This window comes from Perca fluviatilis, chromosome 4 (assembly GCF_010015445.1).
Source record: "Perca fluviatilis chromosome 4, GENO_Pfluv_1.0, whole genome shotgun sequence".
Classification (NCBI taxonomy): domain Eukaryota; kingdom Metazoa; phylum Chordata; class Actinopteri; order Perciformes; family Percidae; genus Perca; species Perca fluviatilis.
The window spans coordinates 22,667,821-22,683,004 of NC_053115.1; the positions used below are offsets into that span (position 1 = coordinate 22,667,821).

The following is a 15,184-nucleotide window of genomic DNA, read 5'->3' on the forward strand; positions in this document are numbered from 1 at the left end:
AAAATGTTTTTTAAAACATGGAAAGGGGCGGCTTCTAGCTCACCCAGTAAGAGCGTTCGCCCCATGTTGGCGGAGTCCTGCAGCAGCACGGGGTTTGAATCCGACCTGCTGCCCTTTGCTGCATGTCATCCCCTATCTCTCTCCACCTTTTTTTGTCTATCCACTTTCAAATAAAGGGAAAAGCCCCCAAAAAGTAATCTTTAAAAAAAAAAAAAAAAAAAAAAAACATGGAAGAGTGGTCTATGTATATGAAAATGTGCGTGTTTGTATCTTCTGCATTCTCTTTAGCATATAGAAAAGGGTCAGTGTGCAATCATGGTTTACCATATAATGATGTGTGGTTGTGTGCTACTGTACTGATATGACAGAAAAATAGCAGGACACATTCTTTATAGTTCATAAGTTTGCCAAAATCCAACATACTTTATTGTTTCTTTATTGTTTTTTTAATTGTTTTTTGTAAAATTGATTATTTACTTCTATACGATTGTCTCAGCTTTAGATTGGGATCGATTCCAGCTGTAGGTGCATGATGTGAAAATGACATCATGCCAAGGGAATGTTTACACACCAAACACAGACAGTCCATAAAGCCACTTCCACTATTTGTATGAGCAAACATGCCCTTTGCCTTACAGAAAGTGCCAATGTGATTACAAGGCAGGTAGCGTGTTTCTCATGTTGGCTAAAATTGGAAATCTGCTTTAAGAGAAATACCAGTGACTTTTACTAATGTGATATCATTTATGCACTTGGTAGTAAAATGTATATTAAAAAAACACAATGCATTGTAAAAAAAAAAAAGCATTGAGGGGGAATTTCTAATATAAATCAAAACATATTCTCACTGTTAAACCGAAAGGTATAGCGCCAGCCAATACATCTTTTAGCTACAACTGCTAAGAGACTAAGACTTTGTTTATACGTTATTTTCTCTGCTGTGGTCAGTTTAGTTTGTATATATTTTTTATAATGACCATTATTCTTTCTGTTCTGAGGTGCAGTGTGTTGTCGTTGTGGCAAAAAAGGAAAGATGCAATGATCAAAAATATAATATAATATGATATAATGGAAATAACCAGGTTGATTTCAAAATATTTATTTATTCAAAAATATAATTTAACTGTAATCATATCATTTCAGCACACTGTGGCAAACATTTTGCATTTAATAGCAATTACAAATAATTCATTATGCACAAAATGCATGATATAAAAATAAAGACAATAATTACAACTTTCAATTGACACAAAATTCAAATCCTGGCTCTATTTCTCCACCAGTTACAGTATACAGAAATCTGTGTGCTCTGCAAACACATGCAATACAATGCATTTAAACACTAGAAAAAACTAGAGCTTAAGAAAATAAGCTGAATGACTTTTTGTTGTAGTGCCACCCTGAGTTATAAGTAGTAGACCCTTAAAGCTCTAAAAATACAGTAGGGTGATAAAGTGCTTAATAAGTTATGTTATGATGGCACCTCAATGTCACATTGAGTCCTGGGACAGGGGGTGCTTGCAAGATAAAATACTACACAATAATCTCTAGCATTAAAATAGTTTTACGCAGGTTGTAAGAAATGATACAAGAGTAGCTTTTAGAGGCAACAGAGAGAAGGTGAAACAAGTTTGTGGGCTATTTGGACAGAAATGTAATGCAAAAACGTGTTATAATGTTTGGGTAAAATGCCCCAACTTATTGCCTGAAAATCTTTCCTGTGTCATCATAGCAGTACAAGACAGTAAGGACAAACCCATGAAACATCATCCAGACAGCAGAAAATGTCTTTGGCTTTTGATTCAAACATAGGCGAGAAGTAGACAAGGCCTGGGTCTTGTACTAGCAGCGTAATACTTAGGTTGTTGGTATACAATAAATGGTTGTACTATATAGTTCTTCCTAGCATGAAATGGCACAAGGCATGTGCTGACAGATGTTTAAATCTTTGAGTTTTTCAAATTTGAAAATCTCATAAAAAGTGTTTTTTCAATAATGTGTTGCATTGTGGGGCAATGGTGCCCATCACACTTTAAGTTATTTTAGTATTAATGCTGGCATTTTTAAATATACCTTACTTGATCATTTTCCAGGTATGGACATACTTTAGTCACTTCTAAATCAGAGGACTATAAGTTGTGCTTTTGGGATACGATTTTCCCAAATCCCCAAAAATGACCAGATTGCCTTTAACTGGAAAGCTTCTAATTTTACATACAAAACTTTAGACTTTGAGAGGTATAAATGCCAACGTGCAACACCACATGCTCACTGACCCACCTGCCTCACAGACCTTCACATAAGCTGACACTGTAGCAATAGCTAAATGTTTGCTCACGCTGCTGAGAATAACCTTGGGTTCATATGCTGTCAGACATAGTTACCCAACTGATTAGCCGACTTGTGTAAATAATACAGTGGAGATGCTGATCAAACATATTTCAACCTGCATGCAGCATTGGGTGTGCTCAGACAAAACTCAGATTGGCATATTGCACCTGTTAAAACCATTTCAGTTCAATCATACCACAACTTCACAATAAAATGTAAATGTTTGTGGGGTGTAATTTAAGAAAAAGTCATATAAACAATACAAACAAATCTGTATGAACATTGTGTCTTAAGCCCACATATAAAGACTGCATTAGGCAGTACTCAATTGATCCTCTTTGGTATTTAGACCAAGATGACTTAATACTCCAAGTTGAACTTTGTCATCAAAAGTTAATAAAAAGGCACACTTTTAATTAAGGATCTCTCTCATTGTTTTAAAGTATTTAAAGTATATGGGTATAAATGGTTTCCATGGCAGACATTTTGACATATCACGGGGACTATTACATAAAAACATACTGCAGCTAATGTTTTGAAAGCGTTAGAAGTGCAGTCAGTTCTGATCCCAATTTCCTGAGATCCATTAAAACATTTGACTTTGGACTAAATCCCAGCAACAATTGTGAAATAGAAAATAAATAATCTACATATGACAAAAAGGAAAAAAAAGATTGCATCTCTAAAATGTACAATACAGTGAAGGCTTCATATCTCTATGGGCTTTGTGTGACCTTCAATATAAGCAGGACTTCAATCAGCCCTGGCCTGATCTTCTTGTCACCACTATAAATGTTTTACATTAATATCGCACTTTTCTTGTCTGTGTTCAGTCTGCCGTATGTTAAGGTGGCTTTGTTATATTCTCTCTTTAGTTCAAGCCTCTGACATATGAATAAAAAATGTGTCTCTATTCAGACTCTCTGTATATTCTTATTTGGATTCACTCAATTGGTTCTAAGCACTCAACAGTTTCTCTCTAACTAGCTGTTTACATACTGCGCATTATTTTAAAATGAAAAAAATATATAAGTGACAATTTCTTAAAATATAAATAAATAAAAACATCTTTGTCTTTGTCTATATTTCCCTAATGTAGTAATTTTGAAACAATGTTTGTGACATTACAGTTGTTTATGTTTACACTGCTAAATGATGTGTCCATTTCAACACAATTGCCTAATTTGAAACAAAGCAAACTTGTTACTTCTATTTTCTTTTTTAAAGTAAAAGTAACAACATAATTAAAGTTGGTTGTCCCAAACTATATATAGAAAAATACTTCACCTGCTCTGTTCTTGTGTGTTATCTTTCTGTCTGTCTACACACATAATTCTCCTGTGAAGAAACAAATCAATGTTAACTATGCCATGTCTTTCATACTCTGTCATTTATGTACATCCGCAGGACTCCACTATCATATCTGGGACGTCCGTTTTGACAATGCTGTGCTGGGAGTTGAAGTACACCATGGAGAGTGGCCGGCGCTCAGTGGGAACACAGCATGAAGATGCAGCTGTGTTTATGCCGTTGACTTTCAGCTGGCTGAAGACAGTGGCATGGAATGAGGATGCTATACCTGGAGAGCCAGCCAGATGTTGGGGGCACTGACCCATGCAATAGTTCATATGGTAGCCTTCAGGAGCAATGATCCAGTCATGCCACTGGATATCCTTGAACTTGATGTAGAAGTCTCTCTTGCAGCACACGCTTACATCGTCACCACAACGCAACGAGCGCTTCTTAAGTGTGTGTTTGGAGTGGTCGTCACGGAGACGCACCTGGGCCACCAGGAAGGGCTGGTTGGGGGTGTCAGAACCCTCCAGGGAGCAAAGGTTCTTCCCATCTTCATCGCAGCTGACCTCCAGCTGCAGCCGGCGCTGGCCGCCATCCAGGAAGGCCTGCAGGGTGCGGGTGATGGGGAAGGTGTGCCAGCTACTCTCCTGGACCTCCAGCATCTTTTCAATCACCAGGGTGCGGTTAGAGCCTGACAACCCACCTTCTGCAGAGAGGAAGACCTGGGCAGAGAGGCGGGAGTCTCGATGAGGGTCCTCAGAGGAGCGGGCGTAGATCCACAGAGAAGACTGGAGCACCTGGATACTTTGGCCACGTTCCTGCAGAAACTGGAAGGTAAGACTGAGGCTGGCTGCATCACCAATCTCTGTCTCATCTATGGATCAATGACAAGAACAACACAGACTGTCAATATTTAGGAAATTTTGGAGTCACCTGGCTGTCTCACACAAACATGGGGAGGGAGTGGGATTTTAAAAGTAAAACTGCAGATTCATGTAAAAATAAAGGACAGGTCAATCTACTTTTACTCAAATCAAGCATTTTACCTTATAATGTAAAATGTTATGGTTGACCCCTCATATAAGCTCACATCAAGGCCTATTATAGGCTACTTATGGTTAACTCTAAAAGGTATTGATAGGTACTCTAACATACATTTTTAGATTGTATGGAATAGTACAACAACGTAAAGTAATTGACAAGGCACACGGAATCCCTGACCTAATTTGTGTCCATTTTACGCACTGAGGAGGCGTAAAATGTACACAACATGCGCTCATGTGGTGTTTTCCCATACAGGGGAAAACAGCTTTACAGTGTAAAATGTGAATACCAAACTTACTTAGATCTGCAAAGCTCACTATTTCATAGCCTTGGTCGTTGGTAGGTATAGGCCTACTGTTTGCTAGTTCAAGAGTACCATCCTGTCTGACGCTCCCCGAATGCAGTTTGCGCAGTGCAATAAGGAGCGCTGCCCGGGGCACCGTCTGAGTGATGTTTGGTCTCTCTTTCAGGTGCAGCTTGTCCAAAAGTTGCTGCTTGGCGAATTCTATCATCATCCTTTCCTCTGCGTCTTTCTCCATCGCAGGCAAACCACAGGACGCGCAGCCAGGGGAGCCACTGACCCAGAGACCCTGCATCAGCAAGTGTGCAAAAAAAAGAAACGCTGGAAGTACAAAAGACTGCGTCATCCTCGGCTCTGAAGTAAATAAATGCATTTCTGTGCTAGGCGTGCGTAGAAGAACAAATCCAAATCTTCAAATCCTTTTTTCCTGAGTTGTCTCTTTGGAAGTAATAAGTTTCAAAAAATGTTGTCAGAGGTCCTTGTTGACAGCACCGTGAAGACAAGAGCTGAGAAAAAGGAATGGTGTTTCACCCTCCCGATGGTGAAGATATCTGGGGTAATCCACCAAAACTGGTGACACGTTGGATTGACGCACCAATGAGCGCATCGGGACATCGAGGAAATTACTGGCAAAGCATCAGTGTGTCCTGCTTTCACACACAACACATCACTCACACAACACATGCAAAACACTCGCCCAACACGTAGACTACTGACCACATACACAGAGAAGGAATGACTAGTGGCACACGGAATCAATTAAAACAAATGCCAGTGACACACCTGGTACATGACCTCACTCGCTGCATTGCATTGACAAAGACGTCAGTTTAAGAGTGATTGGTTGAGATAGCCTGCATATAAACTCATAAAGTGGATAAAATAATGTCGGCATCTACGTTAATCACAACAGGTAGTTTTTCTGCCTCGTTGCCCTCTCCTGAGTAGAATACGCCAATACTGCCAACACTCTTAGCGATCAAAGTTTAAATCCAGTGCCCTTTAACCCAGTTACCTAGTTAGATTGAGCGAGCCACATAGCCACCAAACAATTGTAGTTCAAAACGTGCAAAAGTTCTCGAGGCTACGAGAGGTGCAGCGCGGTATTTGAAACACGTTCCGTCATGTTGCCTTCAAGGTTGCATAATATTAGCCAATTACAGCCTACTGTAAAATGATATGTGTGTGTGTGTGTGTGTGTGTGTGTGTGTGTGTGTGTGTGTGTGTGTGTGTGTGTGTGTGTGTGTGTGTGTGTGTGTGTGTGTGTGTGTGTGTGTGTGTGTCAGAGAGAGAGAGAAAGAAGAAGGCTAATGATAGTTGCCCTTACAAGTCTTGTCTGGTTGGGTTCGCCATATAAAATCCAAAAAAGACCAGTTCACCAAAGTTGCACATGCTTTTGATGGACTTTAATGTAGCCTGTTTGCACTGTGAATCTGCTGAAATGGCATGATTGCCCTTGATATAAGACATAGGTCTACAGCACACTTGACATTCAATGTCCCAATTTATACCTATAATAATGTTGTATAGTTGGTTTGTAAGAAGTTAGCGTGTCAAGAAAGCTACTGTAATGAATTACTTCTAGTGAAACTTGTTGAATGTAGTAACATGTTTATAAGTTATACACTACCATTTCACAAACTTTGGTAAGGAGCCCTTCAGGTATGCACCCCCATGAAAAGAGAATGACTTTCACAATCAAGCTATATAGATAGGCTAATGTGTTGGGTTGAAAAGTGCCTTCACAACATGTGTTGTCACCTTTTGAAAGTGTAGCCTTCCACATGGACACATATAAGACAAGCTGTATCGACAATCAAGTTTTCTTAGAACTTGTCCTAAACTGTATAAGTGTATCATTTAAATAAACAAGTCATAGGCCTAGTAGCCATATAGCCTATATTTTGCCTAAGGGTTAAATATGAGGTTGAGTTGTACTTGCCTGCCTACATGTGGGAACTTTTGGAACTACAACAAACTTTACCTACCTATTGGTGCCTTTGAATGTGTAAAATACATAGACTGTAAGTGTTTACATTTAAGGTAAAGACAAAGTTGTATTTAACTCAACAGCCACATAATCAAACTTAAGGAAGGTTAAAAATGAGGTTAAAAATCAATAATTTAATGTTGGAATGATAATGTTAATATAAACTATGTATTTTGAAGTTTGAAAACAATTGTATTGTAAATATCTAAAATGGGAGTTCTGCCTAGTAAGAATTATATTGCAGATATGTGGAATGTTCATTCTGGATAGGAAGAATGGCATTGTGGATATCTGAAATTGAAAGCCCCATACACATGAATGGGAAACGTGACTTCATTTGGACTAGTAAGAATGACGTTGTGGATATCTGAAATGACAATTGTAGATAGGAAGAATGTCATTGTGGACAGAGTTGAATTATGGATATCTGCAATAGATATCCAGTCTAGCTATTAAATGTTAAAACGGCCACATACATTTTTTAATGAATTTTAGAAATCTTAAATTTAGTTTTGACCAGTAAAATCAAAGTTGTAGATATCTTGAAATACAATTTTTGCCAGTAAAATTCTTATTTTGGATATCTATATTGGCATTCTAACTAGTGAGAATACAATTTTAACGAGAAGAAATACTATTATGTATATCTAAAATATAATTGTGGATAGTCAATCAACCCTTTTTACGTTAAAATAGCATCCTATCTGAAATCTGAAATTGCATTTTTACTAGCCATAATACGAATTGTTGATATCCGTAATGACATTTTTACTAGTCAGAATGTATTTTGGATAGTCAAAATTACAATATAGATATCTGGAATGTTTGTTTCATTTTGGATATCTGAAATTAGAGTTTTGACTAGTAACAATTGTATTGTAGATATCTGAAATGGGAGTTCTTCCTATTAATAATTATATTGCAGATATGTGGAATGTTCATTCTGGATAGTAAGAATGACGTTGTGGGTATCTGAAATTGAAAGCCCCATACACATGAGTGGAAACACGTGACGTCATTTGTACTAGTAAGAATGAAGCTGTGGATATCTGAAATGACAATTGTAGATAGGAAGAATGTCATTGTGGACAGGGGCGTAGCACAAAATTCTGGGCCCTGTAGAAAGGCATTTTTATGGGCCTCTCCCCGCATCCACAGCTATTAATTCTAGCATCTTTTTGGGCCCTCCTCACATGAGGGCCCTGGGTACTCAGTCCCCTTTCCCCCCCAGTCCAACGCCCCTGATTGTGGATATCTGAATTGTTCTTTTTGACTAGGAAGAGTTGAATTATGGATATCTGCAATAAATATCCAGTCTAGCTATTAAATGTTAAAATGGTGTGGCCATACCGGACACACCAGGCCAGGACTAAGAGGCACAGGAATCTACCCTCAGGACACTAGGATCCTAGACGAGGAACCTAGACTGCCCCTCACCCCCCACACAGTCTATAGCTGATGGTATTAAATTTAACTGGAATTGTACCTCAAACGATTTCATGTGATGAATGATTAATAATGCCAATAAACCTGCACTGCTTTCCAACTAAAGAGAAGTATGCCTATTGTCAAGACCGAAGATAAAAACGGCACCTTAATAAATATAAATATATATATTGCATTATATAATTCAAATTATATACCTATACGTAGGTATTATCTAACGTATGTATATGTATATAACACAACTCTACTGTATCCTGAACGTCTCCCTTCCAATGTGTAGTACGCCGCTGACGTAAACTGTCGGCGAGGGGGAAAAAAAAGTGACGCTGACACACATACAAGCCGGAGCCGAGAAGAGGGAATAGCGTTTTGTTTCTTTTTTCTTTAATTTGTGTCCTTTTATTCTTTAGCGTTTTGTTGTTATTTCGCTGTATTCCTGTTACGGATTTGACTGCCTTGCTCCTCAGCGCTTGCCATCTATCGTTAACGTTCATGCCGCTCTCCCCTCACGCGGCGCTACTTTGACAGTCGGGGTCGCAGTTAACCAACTCGAGCTAGCAGCTCCATTATATTATTAGCGTTGGTAAGTCATTCGGAAAGCTAGCTAACCTTACCTCCTTCTTTGAGACCTGACAGTGCTAGTAAAGATTTATAACAAGGTTCACCTTACTGTAAACATATGGCTAAGTTTTGTTAACGTAGGGTTGCTAGCATACATTGAAAGGAAAAGGCTAGCTAGCGGGCTAACATTAGCTAGATGGCTAGGTGCTGTAGATGGCTAATTATACTCGCCAGTGGAAGCCTGGTGAGCTAGCTTTTGTTAGCGTGTGGGCAAGCTAATATTTTCAGTCAACTGCACAGCCACTGCTCTGACCAATCTGCCATCTGCTTTCTACAGATAGCTTGAAGGATTCTTCACACGGACTCGCGACATACGGCCAGCAAAACGGTGAGCTGAACCTTTGAGATGCCTTGAGATAACTTATGTTAATCGATGATCCATGATTTTTATAACGTTACGTTAAGCACTATATTTAAAGTCCGCGTTATCCATGCCTGGCACGAGAATCCGAATCAGAAAACCGATTTATTATCAAGGAAGTTTGCATCGACAAGGATTTTGACTTGGTGTAGTAACGTTAGGTGCATACAGCAAACGATAAACATTAAAAAGGGAATAGCTAAACAACAAAGCAGAGTACTGCTACAGTCAAAAACATGAATACAGTACAACACAGTCAACGTTACTGAAACTCGCTGAATGAATGATTGACTGACTGGAGTAACTGGGAATGAAGTGATAAGCTAATTATCTGTTTGAATTAGAATTAAGTGATTGGAAATTGTTTGTAGCTGTTAATTGCAATCACGATTAAAGCCCACCTTAGCTGGTGACAACAAGGTGTTATGCTATTACACCCTGGCGTGTATATGGTTGTGTCCATTGATAGTCAGAAACGACCTCAATCATATATCATATATCATACCTCTTAATGATATAATAAATTTGCCGGATATTACAAACCCATAGTTTATAATAATAATGATTGAATGATATAGGGTTATGAGGCTGAATTGAAGTGAGCTTATTTAGAAATCGTTAAAAAAAACACACAATTAGGACTGCACTACTGGGATGTGTTTATTGCACTATTGTATTGAAGTGTACATTGTGTGTAATTTCAAAACTTTCTTTGCCATCTTCTAAACTAAGGTAATATCTGTCATCCAAGGCCTTTGCTCAGTGAGGCATAATTCTTATTTGACCTATTGAAGAAAAAAAAACAGAAACAAGTCTGTCATTTATTTTTGTTTTTAGGAGGATTCAAATAAGAAAGAGGTTTTGTTGAGAAAAACATGACAAATGGCCATTGGTCTTTGTGTCTTGGCTTTAGCTCAACATTTTGATACTCAAGCTGAAAATAGATGGCAAGCCTGTTGTGTCAAACTAGGTGGGATCACAGCACAGACTGTCGGAGCTGTGATTCAAACATCTGCTCTGGGAAAACAGCATGTGTGTCTGAAAACATAAATATTCATTACAATTGGCGTTGGCCAGTCATGTGATGCAGAGAATCAGCAAGTGGCAGGCAAGGACTGCCGATATGGTTACATTTGATATTGAGACTGTCTTGAAAATATCACAATTTGTCTGTTCCTTAGTAGACTGACTAAGGTTAAGGATGCTAAGGAAGCAGTTTCTATATTTCTTGTGTTAAATCATTGATATATACACTGATTTGTTTTGTACCAGATGTGACCCAATTGCCGCTCTTTTTTTTTTCTGCATCTGTACATTAGGCACCTATCTTTCCTAAATATTACTGAGTCAAATTGCTGGTGTATGGGTAGTATCATTGAGAAAAAGCTTATCCATAGTGAGATCTGTTGGAGGTGAGTCATTGAATCAACAGTCTGCTGTTGCTAAGGCCAGCACTGAGAAAGATGGTGTATCCTGCTTTGCTGTTAACATGTTTCCCCCCTTTTATAAATTGTAGAAACTGACATTTTTGGTGGACAAGTGAAAGAATTGATGAAGAGATTTCATGATTTTATTCTTATTTTGGTTTGCAGGAATACATGACTATAAACAGTTGTTTATTCATACACCTGTAGAACATGTGAGTTTATGTCTTGGATGTAACCTACTTGCTTTTACAGTATTCACTTCCTACAATCAAATATTTATACAAGCCGAGATGGTTGATGTAAAAGCGATTTTAATACTGTATTTTACGTGGTGATGTAATTGAAGTAGGCAGCTATTATCTGATAAGACATGATCTCTGTTATTTGTCAGCAAGGTATCTATGTCTTCTTCGGTCTCTGAATCTCTGTTTGCAGCAGCATGAGCAGAAGAGTGGCTTTTTCTAGAGAGATTTGAAGAGCTATTTATAGATCTCTGCCAGAGCACCAAGCGTGGTGCTGTTGCTGCTGCTCCTATTTCTCTCTTCTCTTAACCAATCCTGCTTCTGTTTCTCTGTCTCTCTCCATCTTTATTTGTTCCCTCTTCTTTTCCAGTTTTCTTTTTCTGAGCTCCCTTTCTCTTTATTCTGTTCCTCTGTCACTGTTTCTCAAGCCTCTTGTTTTTCTCAATCCTCATTGCTTGCTTTGATATAAATTATTGATCAGAGCAGAAGGGAGGCAACTGGTTGCATGGACTTAAGGTGCTGACACACCAGGCAGACTGCAAAGAACTAGTGGCGATGAAGGCCTGTGTCTTGAACACAAAGACTACAGTCGACGGCCAGCTAGCACAAACTCTCCATGCCATCAGGCGGCAGTATTCTATTCATCATTCAAAAAGGGAAACTGGATATCCAAACTCTTGCCATGATACATACAACAAAACAGTGTTTGCCTGAAACAGCCAGCAGCAGCACAGAGCCAGGATGATGGAACGCCAGGAGATGGCTAGCTAGCCTGTTCATCTCCCAGGCTTTCATCTGTTTTCTGCAGTGGGGAAGCGGAGGGACCGAGCAACTCTAGCTAGTTAGCTAGCTTGCTAATTCCACCCACCGTGCTTTCAGTGTGGTTACAGAAAATAAGCCAAACACAGTTGTTGCTCATCTAACAATAACAATGTGCTTCCCTATGCCGTGACAACGGTGTGTGAATTAAACATTAAATTGTTATATATTTAGTGGCCGGCTCAGTCTAGCACCAACCAGAGTGCAGAGGGAGAGAGGGCGAGACTTCTTTTCAGTTAAGTTTTACGATATAGGACATCATTCTATTTTTTGTATTGTGTAATGTGTAGGTATGCAGATCTTTTTAAACAAAGAAAAAAAGTCGACGAGTAGCAATGGTGCGTGACACACCGCATAAACTAAACACTTTTAGAATGAGTACCTATTGGCTTAATGCAAGAGTAGCTTTATTTGTTCAAAGATTTGGGTCAAAATAAGCTGTAATAAGTCAATAAGAAACTGGTTATGTCCAAACACAATTGTATTTGGTGAAGCCCTGTTTGTACTTTTGCTGTGCTAATGATAACCAATAGTATTTCTTCATAACTTAAGTTATACGTATGTTGTGTGTAGAGACTGCCACATCTTGCGATTGTACTCATGAACGGTTTATCTGTGGTATCTTTGGCAACTGATCCTTGCCCCTCCCCTTTCTCCTTCCTGCCTTCTAAGCCCTTCACTGTCTTCTTTACTGTCCTGTAAGATGCTACCTGGCTGCCCAAATCAAATGCAGAAGAAGCTGCTTGGTTTGAGGAATTAGGTGGCATTAGTGCAGGCCATCCCCTTTATCCCAGTCATGTGGTCAACCTGAGACAAACCTTTTTTCAGGGCCAATGTAGGATGGAGTCAATGGTTGGATTCTTTTAACTTGATAGAAGCTCCGTTGTATGCTAAATGTCCATCCATCCATGTTCTGTAAAGTTCTTAGGCTATGTTGTGCAGGTTCCACAAATCCTGACAGTGGATTTTGAAGAAAAGACCGTCTTGCTGTGAGGTGACCATGTTAACCACTGAGCCACAACACTACACCTATGCTAAATGTATACAATTTAAAGTGAAATATACTGTTACAGTATAGAGAAGATTGACATGCTCAACTATGAAACATTAATGCAAGAGCTTGAAGTATTTTCACGATGTGTGCATGTTGTTACTTTTTTCAACAAGCTTATGCATCTACCAGGCAGTCATACCAGAGCGCTGTCACATATAATGGATTTAAATTAGTAAAAGTGAGGAATGAATGAGACATGGTGCAGAGAGGGAAATCCAGCAATGACAGCCCTGGGTGCTGATTGGGTAACCAATATATCCCCCAACCAGGGTTGAATGTCAAGAACCAGTTTCAGAACAGGGGCCATACTTACAAACCACCAACTTACAGACCACCATGGTAACCCCTGAAAGTGAATTGCTATAAATTTAGACCTACAGTGGTACCTTCTACCTGACTCGTTAAGCACATATCAATGCATCTATGGCAGACTAAAGTGGTTTTCCATACAGCAAAAAAAGTAAAAGGTGTCACTTGCCTTGTGAGTTTTGATGTCTGCCTAAACTGCAGCAAGCACATATTGATGGTATCTCACCATCAAATTAGCTCATGGTTGCTCTTTATTCTTTTTCTGCGCCTTCTTATTGTATTTAAAACTGATCCACTAACAAAAAAGTGTAAAAAATATCTATTCTATATTTTAAACATAGGCTAATTCAGTGCACAGAAAAGTTTGGTCGTCATGGTGTTCCCGGCGACCATAAAGGGGTTTTTATGTTTACCCTATTATGGACAAAGTGCAAAAATAGATGTTCCAATAGTTTGAACCTCTGTTTTTTAGAATTAACATCTGAACATTATTTTTGGCTAGTACTGACAGCCCTATGTGTATTGGATTGATCAGATGAGATCAAGATGAAAAATGAGAAGACTCTTCTGTGTGTGACTTCTCTACAGTTTGCTTGCTTTCCTCCTTACCGATTTTCTCCTCTCGTGCACTAATTCGCTTAAGCTGAATAGCCAATCGGATGGATTCCTCTTACCGACGTCTCTGAGGCTGGAAAAAGCTGACCAGGGTCAATGAGTAGCGACGGCGCGTGACACACACAGAGTGACACGCTGTGGCTGGTAATCAAAGAACGATGGGAAATACTGTTTTAACATGAAATAACATAAGCAATTTTTTATCATTAATTAACTTGTTTCCTAACTGTGTCGCAAGTTATAGGAGCGTCATGGAGACGGCTAATGTTAATGTTATTTACCCTTCAGCTGTCAGTCAGCTTCCACCTCATTCTAATAACTGTATTCTTATTAAAATGACAAACTGCAAGAAACTAATTGCTAATAAAGCTCGAAAGACGTGGTGACAGCACCGTTTGGCAAAGTTATTAATGCTGTTAGCATGCAGGGTTTTCCCTACCATTATAAGGCTTCGGTGCAGCATCCAAGCTGTTTTTGGCACCACTTTAGCAGAAATAATGTACAATCAATGTAAGAAACAAAACTAAGTGACTTTTCTCAGATCTAATTCTTTATTTTTAAAAAGGGACACTGTACATTAATTATCATTCTTAAAAAGAAAAAAAAGTTAAACGGTGTGCACCCGAGTTAGCTTAAAAGCTAGTTTAAAAAAATAATAATCATGATTATTTTGGTCAAAATTTAAATCACGATTATTTAACACGATTACTTGACTTTTGGAAAGATGTTGCAATTTTTTGAATTAAAAAAAAACATCCGTTAAACAAATAACAGTGAAAACACTTTGAACTGTGAATTTTCCCTTTTATACTTTTCCTGTTTAAATTCCAAATTTAAAATCTCATTTAAATGATTATACGATCAATCGTCAAACTTTTTATTTAAATCACTCTGAAAAAATAGAGAGGTGAATCAGTCACACCACAAACAAAGGCCAATTTGACAACAACAGTGCTGTCCTTTTTAATAAGAAGTTGTTTTTTGCAAAGGGCCCCCAGAAAGTTACAAACGGCCTGCTAGCTGGTGTGTCTAAACGTTGGGAGGAGCTGCTGGATATGATGTGATAAGATGCATCTGTCAAAGTGAGATGCGCAGCATGATGCCGAGGATGAAATGCGATGCTGAGATCTCTTTGCAGCCTTATGTCCCATAGGGCATGACGAAGAGTAAGCGTTAACGTCAGTGACATGATTTGAGCCGTTGCAGAGTTTTGACTCTTAACACGACATTATAACATTATCGTCAGCTCACTCACTGTAAATGCAAAAGGCGGCTGCTGACTCCTTAGCGGTTAACTATAACGTTACTGTTACCATTAAACAGGCTAA

The 15,184-nt window shown here is 38.7% G+C and overlaps 2 protein-coding genes across 14 annotated transcripts in view; one reads left to right on the forward strand and one right to left on the reverse strand.

Annotated features, from left to right (window-relative positions):
* Positions 1-1,083: 1,083 nt before the first annotated feature.
* On the reverse strand, positions 1,084-5,929 carry LOC120558121 (inhibin beta B chain). Its single transcript, XM_039799027.1, has 2 exons — positions 4,970-5,929; positions 1,084-4,501 (listed from the first exon to the last, which is right to left on the reverse strand). Exons 1-2 carry the CDS (start codon positions 5,343-5,345, stop codon positions 3,723-3,725), a joined length of 1,155 nt encoding a protein of 384 aa, XP_039654961.1. The 5' UTR covers positions 5,346-5,929; the 3' UTR covers positions 1,084-3,722.
* A 2,772-nt stretch (positions 5,930-8,701) lies between these two features.
* The window catches only part of LOC120557262 (R3H domain-containing protein 2), a 76,992-nt gene continuing 70,509 nt past the window's right edge, over positions 8,702-15,184 (forward strand). For all 13 annotated transcript variants that reach the window (XM_039797406.1, XM_039797415.1, XM_039797411.1 and 10 more), the window contains exons 1-2: positions 8,702-8,991; positions 9,307-9,357. The gene's annotated coding sequence lies outside the window, so the exon portion shown is untranslated. The remainder of the gene's footprint in view (positions 8,992-9,306; positions 9,358-15,184) is intronic.